At 51.0% G+C, this 17,827-nt stretch overlaps 1 protein-coding gene across 1 annotated transcript; it reads left to right on the forward strand.

Moving 5' to 3' along the window:
- The first annotated feature begins 11,841 nt into the window (after positions 1 to 11,841).
- Positions 11,842 to 12,591, forward strand: LOC134413928 (olfactory receptor 14C36-like). Its single transcript, XM_063147947.1, has one exon. The coding sequence runs from the start codon at positions 11,842 to 11,844 to the stop codon at positions 12,589 to 12,591; it is 750 nt and encodes a 249-aa protein (XP_063004017.1).
- The last annotated feature ends 5,236 nt before the right edge of the window (positions 12,592 to 17,827 follow it).

The raw sequence follows: 17,827 nt of genomic DNA on the forward strand, positions 1-17,827 counted from the left end.
AAGACGCTGCCGAAGCCGCCGCGTCCCAGCAGCGAGCCCAGCCGGTGCCGCTCCTGCAGGGCCTCCTGCGCCTTCCCTGCGGGCGGGATGCGGCTGTCAGCGCTCGGCCCGGGGCCAGCAACGGCCCCCGAGCGCCCCTCACCCGCCCCGGGCCCGGCATCCCCACCCGCCCCGGGCCCCGACAGCTCGGGGACGGAGGCCGCGCTTCCGAGCGGCGGAGCTCGGGCCGGGGAAGCCGCATCGGAAGCGGCGGGAGCGGCCGCGCCGCAGGTGTGCTCCGCGGACCCCGGGAGAAGCCGGGGCCGGGGCCGGGACTGGACCCTGCGTCGGGTCCGGGGCCGGGCTCGGGCCAGGCGGAGCCGAAGGGCGGCGACGCCGCCCCCGCACCAGGCACTGATGCCCGCCCAGCAGCGCCACGGCCAGCACGGCCAGAGCCGGGCGGAGGCGAGACCGCGGCGGGACGGCCGGGGCCGGGCATGGGGCCGGGGGCGGGCCGGGGGCATGGCCCTGCCCTGCAGGGGAGAGGGAGGCGGGGAGAGGAAAGGGACGCCGGGCAAGGGACCCCGAGAGAAGGGTGCCCGACAGCGGGAAAGGGAGAGAAAGAGAAATAATAGGACAAAGAGAAAGAGAAAGAAAAATAGGGGAAAGCGTGTTTTAAATTATCAGTTTTGCTGCTCTCGCCGCTGCTGCTGCTGCTGCTGCTGCTGCCGCTGCTGCAACTGAGGCACCGGGGCCGTTCGTCCCCGTGTCCGTTCCCCGCTCGCCCCACGAGCCCCACGTTCGAGCCCCGCGCGCCCCGGGGACAGCCCCCTCCGTCTGCCCAAACACGGGAACTTTGCAGCGCTGAGCCCGGATGCAGAGCCCTGACTCCTGCACACTGGCACAGCGATGCCCTCGCTTGCTGCTGTGCATTGTCATTGCTGAGGGTCAAACACTGTCGGGCCACCTTCCCTTGGGGTAGGATTCCTACCTGAGCCCAGCACTGCACTTACACCTCCAGTGTTGCTTTCCCGTAAAAACAGGGGAAGGAAAACTGTGTGTGGCTCATGGTATTTTAGAGTGTCTAAAAATCACTAAGTCATTGATCCTAGAGGCGAGGTGCATCTGGAATTACTGGACGCAACATAGAAAAGGGGAGCATAGAAAAAAATAGAGGAAAACACCTTGGATTGTTTCTTTTATTTTACATCTGGAAAGCTGTTTCAGTTTTCCAGGAGTCTTCTCCTGTCTGCTCTTCCCAAGAATCTCTCATGGAGAACAAGGTCAAGCTTCTGTCACAAGATTTGCCACCAGGAAATTACGCCACTGGTGAAATTTTCATTGTGACTGTTTGTGCTGGCTTAGGGTAAATTTGGGGAGGAAACCTCCTAAAGGGGTCTGTCTAGAAAGCAAGTTGAAGTGGCCCCTACCCCTACTAGTTCAGGAAAAGACTTCCCTGGAGAAAAGTGAAAAAAAAACCCATTTTTTTTTAACGAGTAAAGTATTCACAAGCATGAAAAATGAATAATATTAAATAAAACCTTGGACAGTGCTGAAGAGTTGGCCAATTCAGAAAGTCCTTTTTGTGGGTTGTAGTTGGCTCACTCAGTCTCTTCTAAGTCCCTCTGGTTCTGGAATGCAGCATTCCAGAGCTCGGGGGGCCACAGGTGTGAGCTGCAGGTGTTTGTCTGGGTTTTCAGTCCAGAGCAGGTTTAAACAGTTCCAAGAAAAAGGAAAGTCACAGTCCGAGGAACTTCTCTTCCTGAGGTGGCTAAAATCAAATTGCTGGACCTTGGCTGTGAAGGCATCGGGAAATTTCCAAATCTGGGCACTGGCGGTCCCAGCAAACACCAGATCATGGTGGCGCTGGAGCCAGAACCTGAAGATTTCCAAACTTTGGCTTTCTGTGCAAGCAAATCACTGGGCTTGGGCTGTGCCAGCACCAGGAAGTTTTCAGATCTGGCCACTGGCACTGCCAGCAAAATCCTGATCTGGGTGGTGTCGTTGCCAGTGACAGAAATCTGCCGGATTTGGGCTCTGCTGGCATCGGGAAATTTCCAAATCTGGGTTCTGGTGCAGCAAACACAAGATGTGGGCAGTGCCAGACCCAGTAGCAGAAAGGTGAAAGGTTTTGGATTTCTGTGCCAGCAAATTGCTGCACTTGGGCTGTGTCAGAATAGGGAAATTTCCAGATCTGGGCACTGGCAGTGCCAGCAAACACCAGTGAAACCTTCTGGTCCTCGTCTGCACTGTTGAGCAGTGGTTTCCCTGAGAACCAGCTCTGGCAACTTTACAGACAGCGACTGCTTTCATCTCATTGTCTGGAAACAGAACTTTACTGAAGGCAAACACAACAAACAGGACGGCGTACACAGTACAGAGAGAGAAGCAGAAAAAGGCCTGGGTCCAGGGTCTAGCAGGAATATTTATACATTTATTTATGGGGAGGGGTTAAGGTGGGATCTGAGGGAAGGATCCAAGAGGAAGGAAGGATTAAGAATATTACAGTTTTTGCAGTATAAAGTAACCAATGGTAGCAAAGAGAACTCAGAACTTTCTAGTAACAATTGCATAACTGAACAAGAGGATTATGGGCGGGAGCTCCTGCTGACCCCAGCTAAAGAGAGTTTTCCCACGGCCTTAAGCTGAGGTCTCCCTCTTCTTTTAAACCAACCCCAACACGCCAGATCTGGGCAGTGCCGGGTTTTGGCTTTCTTTGCCAGACAATTGCTGCATTTGGGTTGTGCCAGCACCAGGAAATTGCCAGATCTGGGCACTGGCGGTGCCAGCTAACCGCAGATCTGGGTGGTGCCAGTGCTATCACCAGAAAATTGCCAGGATTTGTCTTTCTGTGCCTGCAAACTGCTGGACTTGGGCCGTGCTGCCACTGGGAAACTGCTGGATATGAGCACTGGCAGTGCCAGCAAACACCAGATCTGGGTGGGGCCAGCACCAGGTATTTGCAAGGTCTTGGCTTTCTTTGCCAGAAAATTACTAGACTCAGGCTGTGCCGGCACCAGGAAATTCCTGCATCTGGGCACTGGTGGTGCCAGCAAACACCGGATCTTGGCATTGCCAATGACGGTAGCAGGGAATTGCCAGATTTTGGCTTTCTTTGCCAGAAAATCGCTGGACTTGGCTCTGCCAGAACAGGGAAATATCCAGATCTGAGCACTGGCAGTGGCAGCAAACACCAGGTCTGGGCACCTGTATTGGCATAATCTGGTTGGCCAATAATAAATATTGGCATAATTGCCAGATTCTGGCTTTCTGTGCCAGCAAATTGCTGGACTTGGGCTGTGCCAGCCCTGGGAAATTTCCGGATCTGGGCACTTGTGCAGCAAACACCAGATCTGGGTGGTGTCTCATCGTGTGTTTTTATACTTTATAATACTTTGCAATAGTTTTGTTTTTGAATCCCTGACTTTTTCCCAAATGGTTCATCCCAGATGGTACCCCCCTTCCTTTACCTGTGTAATCCCTTTCACTTGCTGAGATCATACCCAAATCCCCAGCCTGGCTCTCTGTCAATCACTCAGCATCCCATCCCCTCCATCTAGAAGCTTTGGTCCAGGATGTCGAGTGATTAGCAAGAGGCCAGGGGTGAGCCCCCCAAGCCTTGCCCCAAATGCTGTCCTAAATGTCTGTCCCCCAGTACCCATCCCTTAGGGTCACTTATTGTTTAGTAAAATGTTATCTACTTTTGGTTTCCACCTCCCTTAACCTTGTCAAATCTCCCGGGGCTCTCAGCAGGAGCCGCCTGAGGTGTAGGGGCTCCTTTGGGACTCCTAGAATAAAACCTGGGATTAACCCCTGCTAAGAATCGGGCCTTAATCTTGTACCCATGTCTCCGGTGTCTCTCCTGCTGCAAAGATGACCACGTGCCCTCCATACCCTCAGGGCTTGGGAGAGTGTCTCCCCGCTGTCGGCCGTGTCGGGGTTCCTCCCTGGTGTCTGCCAACTCGGGACTGGCTGAGGGTTCCTGAGAGGCTCCCAAAGGGACAGAGACACTGCCCATATAGGTAAACTGAATGGCCCTGGGATTTTGGAGGTAATTACAAATTGGCCTGAAGGTGAAAATTTTGGTGTCACAGATGAAGAACAAGACCAGCAACATGGACTGAAGAAGCTCCTCCATATAACCAAGTTTTCCCAGAGGAAACACGCTACGGTCTTTTCACTGATGGTTCCTGTCCAATCGTAGGGATGAACCGAAAGTGGAAAGCAGCCATATGGAGCCCCACACAACAGGTTGCACAAGCTACCAAAGGAGAAGGTGGATCAAGTCAATTTGCTGAACTCAAAGCTGTTCAGCTGGCCCTGGACATTGTAGAAAGAGAGAAGTGGCCAAAGCTCTACCTCTACACTGATTCATGGATGGTGGCCAATTCTCTGTGGGGGTGGCTGGAGAGGTGGCTGGAAAGAGGCTAACTGGCAGCATAGAGGAAAACCAATCTGGGCTGCTGATGAGTGGAAAGACAGTGCTTCCAGGATAGGGAGGCTGCCTGTGAAGGTCCACCACATAGATGCTCATGTCCCCAAGAACTGGGCTAATGAGGAACACCAAAACAACAAACAGGTAGATCAGGTAGCAAAAATAGAGGTGTCAAAGACAGACTTAGATTGGCAACATAAGAAAGAGTTTTTCCTAGCTCGATGGGCCCATGATGCCTCAGGTCATCAGGGTGGAGATGCTACCTATAAGTGGGCACGAGACCAAGGGGTGGTTCTAACCATGGACAGTATTTCTCAGGTCATCCATGACTGTGAGACATGTGCTGCCATCAAGCAGGCCAAGCGAGTGAAGCCCCTGTGGTATGGTGGGCGGCGGTCCAAGTACAAGTATGGGGAGGCCTGGCAGATTGACTACATCACACTGCCCCAGTCATGCCAAGGCAAGTTCTATGATCTGACCATGGTGGAAGCCACCATTGGATGGTTGGAGACCTACCCTGTGCCTCACGCCACTGCCAGGAACACCATCCTGGGCCTGGAGAAGCAAATCCTGTGGACACATGGAACCCCTGAGAGGACTGAGTCAGACAATGGGACTCATTTCAAGAACAGCCTTATCAATACCTGGTCCAGAGAACATGGTATTGAATAGATATATCATATCACCTATCATGCACCAGCTGCTGGGAAAGTTGAACGGTGCAACAGACTACTTAAAATGACTCTGAAGGCAATTGGTGGTGGAACTTTTAGAAATTGGCAAATGAACTTAGCAAAAGCCACCTGGATGGTCAACATCTGAGGGTCCATAAATCGAGCTGGTCCTGCCCAGTCTGAACCCCTGCACACAGTGGATGGAGATAAAGTCCCTGTTGTACACATGAAAGGTGTTTTAGGAAAGACTGTTTGTATTAATTCCGCCCCAGTCAAAGACAACCCCATCTATGGGATTGTTTTTGCTCAAGGACCTGGTTACACTTGGTGGGTAATGCAAAAAGACAGAGAAAGCCGTTGTGTACTACAAGGAAACCTAGTCATAAGTGAAAACTGTGTGTACGGTTTTACTCTGATGCAGATGGAAATAGAATAAGGGGTGGATAATGTCCTGGATTGCAAGGAAATATGTGTGTTCTGTTCCCATCTGTTAGAGGTGAAGCAGTTATCTTCTGTTAATTGGGCAGTTTTCTTTATCTCTTCCACAAACCAATCCTCCCTCTGGGGAGACATCTGCTGTTAATGAGCCATTGAGTGTCACTGCATGACTGATCAAAATTACATCATCCCATTGTGAGATGCTCCACCCAGACCGAGGAGCCAAGCATTCCTAACTAGATATAAAATCTGAGATTTTGGGACACCAGAACAGCCTTTTCCACTGGATTCCCAGAGGAGCAGCAGCCTTTTCCATTGGATTCCCGGAGGAAGACCAGGCCTATCTACACCATCACTGGATCTTCAAAGGAAGACTACACCCTTCTACAGGATCACTGCTTCAACAGAACCACATCTGCCACTTCAGGAGGACTTCAGCCACCATTTCAATTGGACTGCTACCAGCACCCTGACCAACAGGGTGTCAGGAAATATTCTGACTCTGTCAGTGCTGTTTGTATTACTGCATGGTTTATTTGTTTAATTTTCTTCCCTAATAAAGAACCGTTATTCTTGCTCCCATATCTTTGCCTGAGAGCCCCCCCTTCATTTCAAAATTACAATAATTCAGAGGGAGAGGGTTTACATTTTCCATTTCCAGGGAAGGTCCTGCCTTCCTTAGCAGACACCTCTCTTCAAACCAAGACATAAACCCTTAGGGGGAAATTGAAAATATATACCCCACACTCAGTTAGAAGTATCCTAAGCCAAAAGGCTGAGAAATAGCTCACTGATTCCTGTATGTTAAATTATGAGGCCATCTTAATAGATAATGATTTAGAGGGAATTGTGTGTAACCAACTCAACCCTGCCCAGTTTTTCTATGGAGAACCAGATGAGGAACTAATACATAATTGCCTAGAGGTTATAAACTATCAAACTAAAGGAAGAGAGGACCTAACAGATCAACCACTCCAAGGTGGAAAATGATTGTACATCAATGGATCTTCATGAGAAATAAAGGGGCACAGGGTATTGCGGTACGCTATAGTGCATGAAGTGTTGGTAGCGAGAAAAGAGAAAGTTACCTTCCAACTGGTCAGCCCAAGGTGTGAGTTGAATGCCCTAAAACAAGCTCTGGAAACATTACACAGAAAACTGGAACAATAGATACAGATTGAAAATATGCTTTTGGAATAGTGCATGACTTTGGAAAAATATGGGAAGAGAGGGGGCTATTCAATTTAAAGGGAAAGGGACTGATTCACAAAAAATTTCTTTTAGAAGAGTTAGAAACCTTACAATTACCAGAGGAAGTAGCAGTGGTGTATGTTAAAGGACATAAAAAAGGGGCAACTCAGGAGGAGTGAGGGAACAGTTAGGCTGATCTAGAGGCTAAAAATGCAGTTGAATCAGAGACAAAAAAAAGTAATAATAGTATTAACAGCCATGAGAGAAATGCAAAAAGTCCCCATATTCAGTGGGACAGAAGAGGAAGAACTCCTTAAAAGAGAAGCTAAGAAAGATAAAAAAGAGAAGTGGAGATTAGCAGATGGGAGGCAAGTGTTGAATAAACTCCTGGCCAGGAAAATGCTAGAAGGCATACATGAAACAACACATTCGGGTACACAAGTGCTAAGTGATCAATTTCTATGGGATTAGGACTGCATAGGAATTTTCAGAATAGCTAAGCAAGTAACTGAATGGAGTGTGATATGTCAACAAGTGAATAAGAAAATCATGAGGAAAACCCCCAGAAGAGGGTGACAACTAGCATTAGGGCCCTTCCAAAATATCCAAGTAGACTTTACTGAGCTTCCCCACATACAACAGTGGAAGTTTTTGCCAGTGATAGTAGATCACTTGACTCATTGGATAGAAATGGTACCCACTGTGAAAACCAATGCCAATGTTGTGAGTAAAACACTTCTAGAATCAATCATTCCCTGATATGGGATGGCAAACAGGATTGATCCCAACTGGGGAACTCATTTTACATCAAAGATATTGCAGAAAGTTGTTCAGGCCCTGGGAGTAAAATGGGAATTACACACTCCAAGGTATCCACAGAGTTCTGCTCGGGTTGAGAGAATGAATCAAACTCTTAAAAGAGCTCTATTTAAGCTAATGATTTAAACCCAAATGTCATGGATAAAATGTCTCCCTTTGGCCTTAGGAAGAATTAGAACCCAAGCCCAGTCAGATATAGGGATGTCACCCCATGAAATGATGTTTGGGTTACCCTTCCTGACCTCACCCCAGAAGGTTGCCACCTATGAGGGAGGGGAAGCCAATGCCAAGAAATAAGTTATGTCTATAGCACAAACCTTAGAAGGGATACGACAAAAAAGGGCAATTCCTCAAACTACCACCCTGGATTTCAGAATCCATAATATTAATCCCTGGAATTGGGTGATGATTTAAGTCATGGGGAGATCAGCCTCTAACTCCTCAGTGGGAAGGTCCCTTTCAGGCACTGCTCACCACCGAATCGGCCATGCAAACTGCAGAGCAGGGATGGACTCATGGCAACACAGTCAAAGGCCCAGTAGAAGAACTCAAAGAGTGGACTACAACATCCAGGCTGGGTCAAACAAGATTGACTCTCGAGCAGAGACTGAAAGACAACCAGAAAAACACCAAGATGCCCAAAAAGTAGAGTCAAGCTTCCATCAGCCATCTTGAGATCTGTCTTCCTGTTTCAATGGGTGAGAATTACCAGCATCTGTTGAGGGGAAGTACACAAGGGACTGTAAAAGGTAATGGGACAGCTTCTTCAAGAAAATAAGAGAAAAGAGAAAGGAAGGAGGGCAAGACTGGGTTGGCCCCTTTGTTTGCTACCAAGAAGGCTCCATAGCCCTGCTGCGGGTAGCAACCCCGTAGGCATGGTAAGGTAGGGACAAAAGGCCATACTGGACCTCTATAATTCCTCAATTGTCTTTTAATTCAACAAGGACTGGAGGGCAGGGCCAAGTTGTCCTCTGTACTCACCCCTAAGATACACTGACTATGGGCAGCATCCACATAGGCACGGTAGATGGGAGTCAAAGCCATACTGGACCTCTGGGATGCCCTTTTGTTCATTCCAAATAAGTGTGTCTAGGGAAAACCTGAGATTTTTTCTCCTGTTCCCATGTCTTTGCCGACATCAACAGATGCTAGTATGACTCATTCAAAAGTGAGAGAAAATTTTTGAATCAATTGTTTGAAAAAAATTACTTCTAGAAAAAGAAATGGAGGGTTTATTATAGATGAGTAATCCTATGGTTGACACTCACAATGAAGGAGTGGACATTAAATATATGTTATGAGAAGTTTTGTATATGTATAGTTATCCTTCCCCTCCCCCTTGCATTGTTATCACAGGATGGCCTGAGTAGTCGGGGCATTTGGGAGGGTTGGCTTGTTACGATGGCAGCACCTGACCTCCAATCAAGGTGTAAGACAGTGATCTCCACCAGTGGACAGTGAAGAAGGAGTCAATTGACAAGGCTTTGGGAGGGGCTAGAGGTATAAAAGACAGAGCATCCAATGTGTAGATACACACATGGTGACTGAATTTTTTGCCCCTGATGCTGTATTGTTTTCTTTATTCAGTCTTCTGTTGTATTTTTATAAGGTCTTAATAAAGTATTTAAAATTTTGAAAGTAAAAATTATTTCTCACATGGAAATGGAGAATTTGGGGCAAGGTTGTCCACACTGGGTCAGCTCTCAAGGTACAACTTCACTGACCACCCCAGACCTCCTTAGGAAATAGCCTGGATAAAAATCAATCACAGAATGCTGCAATGACCACTTCTCTACAGAGAACAGTAATAAAATACATTCCTTAAGATAGGAATACATATTTCTTAGAAGCTCTTTGAAATATTTCTCCAAAAATATAAAAAGAAATATTTTGAATGAACTGTTCCAGAGCTGAGGAAAATCAAGGCAGAGCCATGGTTTGTGAGGACTTGCTTGATCCTAATGAGCCCTGTGGTACATTTGGAACTGAGCCCTTGAACCTCAGGGCCTGAGAGGGGATTGCACAAACCTTTCCAAGAGCCGAAATCAGAGGAAAAATTCAAAGTGTCTCAAAGCTTGAATGGGTCTCACAGAGGTCCATCCCCAACACAGGCTCCTCAATGGCTCCTTGGAAGACAGAATTGGAGGCCAGGATGGCACAAAATCTCAGAGAATCAGAGTGTAGAAAGGAAAATTCAAAGTACCTTAAAAATCTTGAGTATCTTAAAGCATTAATGAGCCCCACTGAGTGTCAGTACAAAGCTCTCAAGGGACTCATTAAAGCAGATAACTGGGGACATGATTGCACAAACCTCTCACAGAGTCTCTATCAAAAGGGAAACAACCAAGTACCTTAAAATAACTGAAGTACCTTGAAGCATTATAGAGCCCACTGAGTGTTGTTACTGACAAAGCCTGTCCAGGGACTAATTACAGCAGGTAATTGGAGGCCATGATTGCACAAACCTCTCAGAGACTCCAAGGCAAAAGCCAAACCCAAAGTCCTTTGAAAAACCTGCAGTCCCTGCAGGGAGTATTCAGGAGCCCCCAGGGCCATTCCTGGCCAAGGCTCCCCAGGGACTCCTTCCAGCAGATCCTTGAGGCCACTGGGATGTGGGCTAGGGGGGGATGCTGATGGCAGGACAAGGGGCTGACAGTGCCCAGCCTGGCTGGGGCTGTGCCAGGAGGCCCCAGGGCCTCAGGACAAGGTGCCTCCTCACAGCCCTTGGTGGCACAGACCCTGCTGTGCCCCAGGGCACCAAGACTTGGCTTTTCTTTGTCCCCACCTGTCATCACTGCCTCCAGTTCTCTGCTCTGCCTGGGGTCTGGGGACACTTTGTCAGTCGTGTCCCTCAGTGGGACCCATTAAAAGTCCAAGAAACTTTGGAGTTGGATTCTGACTCCGAGTTCTACAGACGTTTCTTCAGCTCCCTCTCAGAGACTGATATTCAGGGCCTGAGCACAAAGCCCCTGAGGGTCATTCAAGTCCTTGTGCTGTGTCTGTGCTGCTGAGCTGGGCTGGGCTGCTGGCACAGAGACAGCTCCTGGTAACCAAGAAGAGCTTCAAAAGCACATTTCTCTTGATGAGCAGCTCTTCTGCCAGCCCAGCAGGACTGGGGCACTGCCTGCAGCCAGCCCGGGCACAGCACAGAGGCACAGAGAGCTTCAATCAGTCAGGGCTGGGAAGGTGCTGAGAAGTGCCTGGGGCACAATCACTGCCAGCTCTTGGCACAGGAACCTCTGGCTGCAGGACAATGCAGCTGCAGCTCCTGGAGCCATCTCAAGCTGGAACATCCCAATGCCTACAGACCCTGAGAGTACATTCTCTGATTGTCTCTTGTGCAGAGCAGCCAGGGGTGCCCAGGGCTGTTGTGCAGAGCAGGGTCCTGCAGCCCAGGGTGCTGTGCTTGGGCAGGGACTCTGCTGCCTGCCAGGGACAGCTCTCAGCCAGCCCTGGCAGCTGCTCCCAGCACTGGGGGACAAGATGTGGGTGGGAGGAGACAGCTGGTAAGGCTTGGAAGTGTTCGGCTTGTGTGGGGAGGATGCTGCATTGTTCAGGACTCCTCCCTGCATGGCATTTACCTGCAGAACATTTCCAAATAGATTATACAGGGTGCACAGCAAGAAAGGGGCTACATAAAAGGGAAAATCCTGCTTTTTTAATCTAATGACCTGGGCTGCCTTGATGGTAATTGCCCAAAGATATAAATCTCTTCGTTTGGGTGAAGATAATGAAAAAAATTCTCTCAGATGTGAATAAACCAATAAGTGACAGAAATCAGCACAAGGCCTCTCACAGGCAGAATCAGTGTCGCTTTTCCAGCCTCCTCAGGGTTGATCTGACATTCGTATCAGACCCTGCAGAGCCAGAGCTGCCCCTGGGCAGTGCCAGAGCTGGGAGGGATCTGCATGGCAGACCTGAACCCCCAGGTCTCAGCTGGGCTTTGGCAGCACTGGCAGTGCCCAGCCAAGGGGACAGGGAAGCAGCTGCTGGCAGGGACAGCTCCCGGCAGCAGAGCCCTGGGAAGGCAGTGGAGGGAAAGTGCCCCCAAGATGTGCTGGGATATTTAAAGTCCTCTTCAAGCACAATTATTCCATGATTACTTTTTTTACAGATCCTGATTCCAAGACAGAACAAATGTCTAACAGAAGCTCCATCAGGAACTTCCTCCTGCTGGCATTGGCAGACGCGCGGCAGCTGCAGCTCCTGCACTTCTGCCTCTTGCTGGGCATCTCCCTGGCTGCCCTCCTGGGCAACGGCCTCATCATCAGCGCTGTAGCCTGCAGCCACCACCTGCACACGCCCATGTTCTTCTTCCTGCTCAACCTGGCCCTCACTGACCTGGGCTCCATCTGCACCACTGTCCCCAAAGCCATGCACAATTCCCTCTGGGACACCAGGGACATCTCCTGTGCAGGGTGTGCTGCACAGTTATTTCTGAGTTTCTTCTTCATCTCAGCAGAGTATTTCCTCCTGACTGTCATGTGCTACGACCGCTATGTGTCCATCTGCAAACCCCTGCACTACGGGACCCTCCTGGGCAGCAGAGCTTGTGCCCACATGGCAGCAGCTGCCTGGGCCATTGGCTTTCTCAATGCTCTCATGCTCATGGCCAATACATTTTCCCTCCCCCTTTGCAAGGGGAATGCCCTGGGACATTTCTTCTGTGAAATCCCTCAGATCCTCAAGCTCTCCTGTGCCAAATCATATCTTAGGGAACTTCGGCTTCTGGCTGTTAGTGCCTGTTTATTTTCTGGATCTTTTGTGTTCATTGTTTTCTCCTATGTGCAGATCTTCAGGACTGTGCTGAGGATCCCATCTGAGCAGGGACGGCACAAAGCCTTTTCCACCTGCCTCCCTCACCTGGCCGTGGTCTCTCTCTTCACCACCACTGCAGTGTTTTCTCACTTGAAACCCCCTTTGATCTTCTCCCCATCCCTGGATGTGACCCTGTCAGTTCTCTATTCAGTGGTGCCTCCAGCCCTGAACCCCCTCTTCTACAGCCTGAGGAACCAGGAGCTCAAGGCTGCAGTATGGAAACTGATGACTGGATAGTTTCATAAACATTAAACTGCTGGCCAATTTCTGCAAACCACTTGAAATAAAGTCATCTTTGATCCTTCTTTTTGGTTCATTTTGGAGGTTCTTTCTCTTTTTATTTTACTTTTTTAGTCTTGTCCACTAATAAATATAATTGTTTTTGCCATTTTTCATTTTGTTTCTCTTCACCTTCCCTGTGGCCACAGACTGTGTCAATGAGCTCTTGGTGCCTTTAAATTAACTAAAGGATCTACCAGCAGAGTTTTCTGCAGAGATGCCCTTTTGTTGCCTTCTCTGGAGCTGCAGCAGCAATGTCTGTGTGCAGAGCTGGGGGCAGATCAGGGCTGGCCCAGCAGCTGTGCCCAGCAGCAGCAGCACTTGGTGTTGCCAGTGCTGCTGCCGTGGCCCTGCCCCGCTGCCCTGGTGGCCCTGGTGCTGCTGCAGGGCCTGAGTGCTCTCTTGGCTGGGCACAGTCCTGGGGATGGCAGTGCCGGGGCTGCAGCAGGGACAGGCCATGGGCACTGCTGGGGCAGCGCTGATGCCTCTGGCCAGGGCCTGGGGGCTCCAGGCTCCTTGCCCAGGCTCTCTCAAGAACATGGCCAGGCCAATGCTCAGCACAGAAAGCCCCCGTGAGCAGCCCCAGGCTGGCCTTGGGCAGGCTGGGGGCAAACAGCATGGCTGGGGCTCTGCAAGGGCCCTGGGGCAGACGGGAAGGAGCAGCAGAGCAGGGGCTGATCCATCCCCAGTGTGCTGCACAGCCCAGGGCAGCATCCCAGAGCGTCCTGATGGAGCTGCCAACAACATCCCCCCTCTGCAGCCCTGGCCTCTCCCCCAGCTCACACTGGTGCCCCATCCTTGCAGGCACAGACACAGCAGCACGGGATCAGCAGCCCCTGTTTGGTGTGCACAGAGCAGGCAGGAGCACCCCCATGCTGTTGGTGTGGGGACATGAACCTGAGGGAGCACAAATGCCATCAGCCCCTGGGGCCAGCAAGGGCTGGGGGACACCAGGGAAACCACTCAGCTTTGTCCTGGCCTCTGCACTCAGCCAGAAAGTTTGTTCCCATCAGCTGGGAGTTTCCTGTCCCACTGCAGACGCTGTTGCTCAGAGCCAAGGCTGCCTGGCAGCCACCCCCAAACTGCCCTCAGCATTTCCTTGGCTTCATCTTTGCTTTCTTTACTCTCCCTGATACAAATTTCTACCTCTTGCCCACCCCTGTTCCCTCCCCTGCAAACAGCCCATCCCTGTTTGCCCTTTCCTCTCTGGCCCCACTCCCCATTGCAGTTCCTGACTTGCCCCCATGGGAACGTCCCTTGGGCAGCAGGATCATCCTACAAGTGATGCAGGAATTGTCTTCAGGCTCCTGCATTGCCTGGTGCTGCTCCCTTGCCAGAGGCACCCCAGGCTAGAGGGACACATCTGGGCTGCTGTGTCTGGCTCTGGGGCTCCCTGTTCTGGGCAGTGAGGAGGAGCTGCAGAGGCACTGCAGGACTGACAGGATGGGCTTTGGGGCTGCCAGGAGAACCTGGGCTGCTGGAGCTTCTGAAGAGGGGGCCCAGGTCTCATCCTGCAACTACTCCAAGGGTGGTTTCAGAGAATCCCAGAATCAGCAAGGTTGGAAGAGGCCATGGAGATCAAGTCCAACCTGTGCCCTGACACCACCTTGTCTCCCTGGGCCTCCTCTCCTCCAGGGTAAACAACTTCAGCTCCCTCAGCCGCTCCTCACAACTCTTGTGTTCTAGACACCTCCCAAGCCTTGTGGCCCTTCTCTGGACACGCTCCAGCCCCTCCATGTCCTTCCTAAATTGGGGGCCCAGAACTGGACACAGCACTCAAGGTGCTGCCCAACCAGTGCTGAGCACAGGGGAAGAATCCCTGCCCTGCTCCTGCTGGCCACACCATTCCTGATCCAGGCCAGGAGCCATTGGCCTTCTTGGCCATCTGGGCACACTGCTGGCTCCTGTCCAGCCTGCTTTTCATCAGTCCCTGCAGGTCCCTTTCTGCCTGACTGCTCTCCAGCCCCTCTGTCTGCCTGACTGCTCTCCAGCCCCACAGCACCTCAGGGGTTGTTGTGGCTAAAGGGCAGGACCCGGCACTTGGACTTTTTAAACCTCACCTTGTTGGATTTGGTTCCTGGATCCAGCCTTTCCAGGGCTATTGGAAAAAAAAGGCTCCCAATATTACCAGTTATGTAGTGCCTGGGCCGGTCTGACCCTCGCTGCTGGGCCAAAGGCAGCAAATGTGGTGTATCACCCCAGAGATACCTTGGCTTGCTGGTGGTTGCAGCTGGGCACTGAACAAGTCCAGGCTTGTTAGGAACCCCGTTTACCTCAGGAGGAATAGCTTCAGGCGATGGTGAAGAGAAAAAGGAGGGGATTCTGCTGGAGGGTTTAATGTCCAGTGGTTTATTCCATGGTTACAGAGGTCTGAATGTGAGGAACTGCTCCAACAGAACTATGCCGCATGGTCTGATCGCCTTTTTAAGCTCAGGGACAGGGGGAGGGGAGGTACAGGTGAGCCACCAACCAGGTGAGAGGGGCAGGGTCTCAGGGGAAGATGACACCGAGAAAAGCCAATGACCTCTGGGCATAGGGGCATCCTTTGAACTTGACCAACCACACAACGCCTTGCTGGAATGTTAAGCCTGATTGACAGGACTCACTCAGCATGGGGGCAAGGGGGAAGGGAGAGAGGTATAGGCACACTTGGGGAAATGACCTGGAAGGCCAAAATGGGACACTACAGCACACCACAACACAGGGCCTTGTGCACAGCCCTCCTACCCTACAGCAGATCTACACTCACACAGCTTGGTGACACCATGCATCCATGAGTCCCTGGAATGTCCCAATAGTCTCCATGATTCCATGAGGCCTCCCAGTGTCACGTTGTCCCTTTGGTTCCATGGGACCCCTTGTTGTCACAAAGTCCCTTGGATCCTTCTGCCCTGCAGTGTCACAATAGCACTGTGGTCCCTCAAGGCCCCACAGTGTCACAATTGATCCTTGGTTCCATGAGGTCTGGCAGTGCAGCAATGCTCTCCTTGTTTCCACAGCGACACAGTGGCCTCTTGGTCCCAAGGGCCACCATGGTGTCAAACATGTTTCCTTCATTCCATCTGTCCCTGTGGAGCAGCCCTGGCCCCTTGGTTCCATGGGGCCCTGCTGTGTCACAATGGCCCCATCATGACACCAGGTCCTGCTCTGTCACTATGTTCTGCATGGTTCCACAAGGCCCTGCAGTGTCACAATGGACTCTTGTTTTCCCAGGGCCCTGCAGGGTCACAATCATCGGAGAATCAATCAGGCTGCAAAAGACCTTGGAGAGCATCAAGTCCAACCTGGGACCCAACACCATCTTGTTACCCAGACCACGGTACTGAGTGCCACATTCAGTATTTCCTTAAACACATCCAGGGACGCTGATTCATCCACCTACCTGGGCAGCCCATTCCAATGCCCAACCACCCTTTCTGTGAAGAATTATTTCTTAATGTCCAGCCTAAACATCCCCTGGTTCAGCTGAAGGCTGTCTCTTCTTGTCCTGTCACTGTTCCCAAGGAAAAGAGCCCAACTCCCACCTGGCTGCACCCTCCTGTCAGGAAGTTGTAGAGAGTGATGAGGTCTCCCCTGAGCCTCCTCCAGGATAAAGAGCCCCAGCAGCTCCCTCAGCTGCTCCTCACAGGACTCGTTTTCCAGATCCCTCACCAGCCTTGCTGCCCTTCTCTGGACACGCTCCAGCCCCTCCATGGCCTTCCTAAATTGGGGAGCAAAGAACTGGACACAGCACTCGAGGTGCTGCCCAACCAGTGCTGAGCACAGGGGAAGAATCACTGCCCTGGTCCTTCTGGACGCACCATTTCTGATCCACAGGAGTTCCAAGGGTTAGGGATAGGGGTATGGTGGGGTTAGGTTAGGGAAATGGTGGGGAGGGGATAGGGACAAAGTGTGATTGATTGTCAGCCATGGAGGGTCTTGATCTTCATATCTAGTCAGACTGCATTAGAAGGAACTGGGGGCCAATATCAACTGGGGATTGCTGATACCAACCTATAAACAGGAACACAGGACAAAACAGTAATCTCTGCATTGTTTTCAATACAGTATATTCACTTTGAATACACTTTTGTAATCCGTCTAATTAACAGTAGAATAAAAATCTTGCATTATTTTCAAGGGATTTTCTTTTTTGTGTGATTTGAACAAACATTTAAGAACTTTTCCTATTAAATTCCTGAACAGCTCAAGAGAGAAGAGGCCTTTGGAGTAATAAAATCCATCAGCAACCTCCAAGTGGATGAGGATCCATCCCCATCAGAGCAGCAATGAACAGAAATGGGCACAGCTTTGTGCCTGCCCCAGCTTTGACATGGGCCCTGGGCCTGGAGAAGGAGCAGCTCTTGAGGGCCCCAAGGCTCTTGTGCTGCCCTGGGTAGATGGGATGGCAGCAGAGCTCTCAGCACCTCAGCCCGAGGGGAGCAGGGCAGCCAGGGAGCCTCCTTTGGCCTTGGCCAAGCACCTTCCCCCATGGCTGGGGCTGAGTCCTGTGGCAGCTGCAGCTGCTGCTGTGCCCTTGCCAGGGGCTGAGGCCGTGGGGCAGTGCCCAGAGCAGCCTGGCCTGAGCAGAGCTGTGGGGCCAGAGCCAGCTGGGCTGGGCTGGGGAGAGGCCCTTGGTGCTGTCCAGAGCTCAGGGCAGCTGGCAGAGCTTGCAGGGAGCTGGGCTGGGCTCAGAGAGCCCGGCCCAGAAACCATCAGTGTCCATCTCAGCCTGGCTGAGCGTGCAGGGGCCAAGAAGAGCAGCCCAGGGTCTACAAGTTCTCTTTGTGGGAGCTGAGCTTGTGAGCCTCTGAGCCCTGCCAAGTGCTGGGGCTGCACCTCCAGCTCCAGAGATGTGATAGATGGGAGCAGGGACAAATAATTCCTGCTGGATTGTTTCTTGTGTTTGCTTATACAGGTGACCTGGAGTCATATGTAGATGAGCTGTTTTGTTTCAGATAACTTGGGTAAATTGATAAGAATAATATTTTTTGCTGAAAATAATAATTCACACATAATACACAATAAGAAAGAAAAGACACATAATCAGAAGAGCATCTGAGTTTTTGAGAGTGTGAGACTCACTGATGTTCCAACAGTCAAGCCTGTTCACATACTTTCCTCAGGGCTTCCTTGAGATGAGAGGTGACCGCCAGAGGCCAAGGCCAGCCAGAGCTCTCTGTCCTGTCAGCTTTTGTCTGGGACAACCCTTGCA

This window comes from Melospiza melodia, unplaced genomic scaffold (genome assembly GCF_035770615.1).
Source record: "Melospiza melodia melodia isolate bMelMel2 unplaced genomic scaffold, bMelMel2.pri scaffold_61, whole genome shotgun sequence".
Taxonomy (NCBI): Eukaryota; Metazoa; Chordata; class Aves; order Passeriformes; family Passerellidae; genus Melospiza; species Melospiza melodia.

Bases quoted from the DNA above. Each gene is read 5' to 3' on its own strand.
- LOC134413928 (XM_063147947.1), top strand. From the start codon at position 11,842: ATGTTCTTCTTCCTGCTCAACCTGGCCCTCACTGACCTGGGCTCCATC.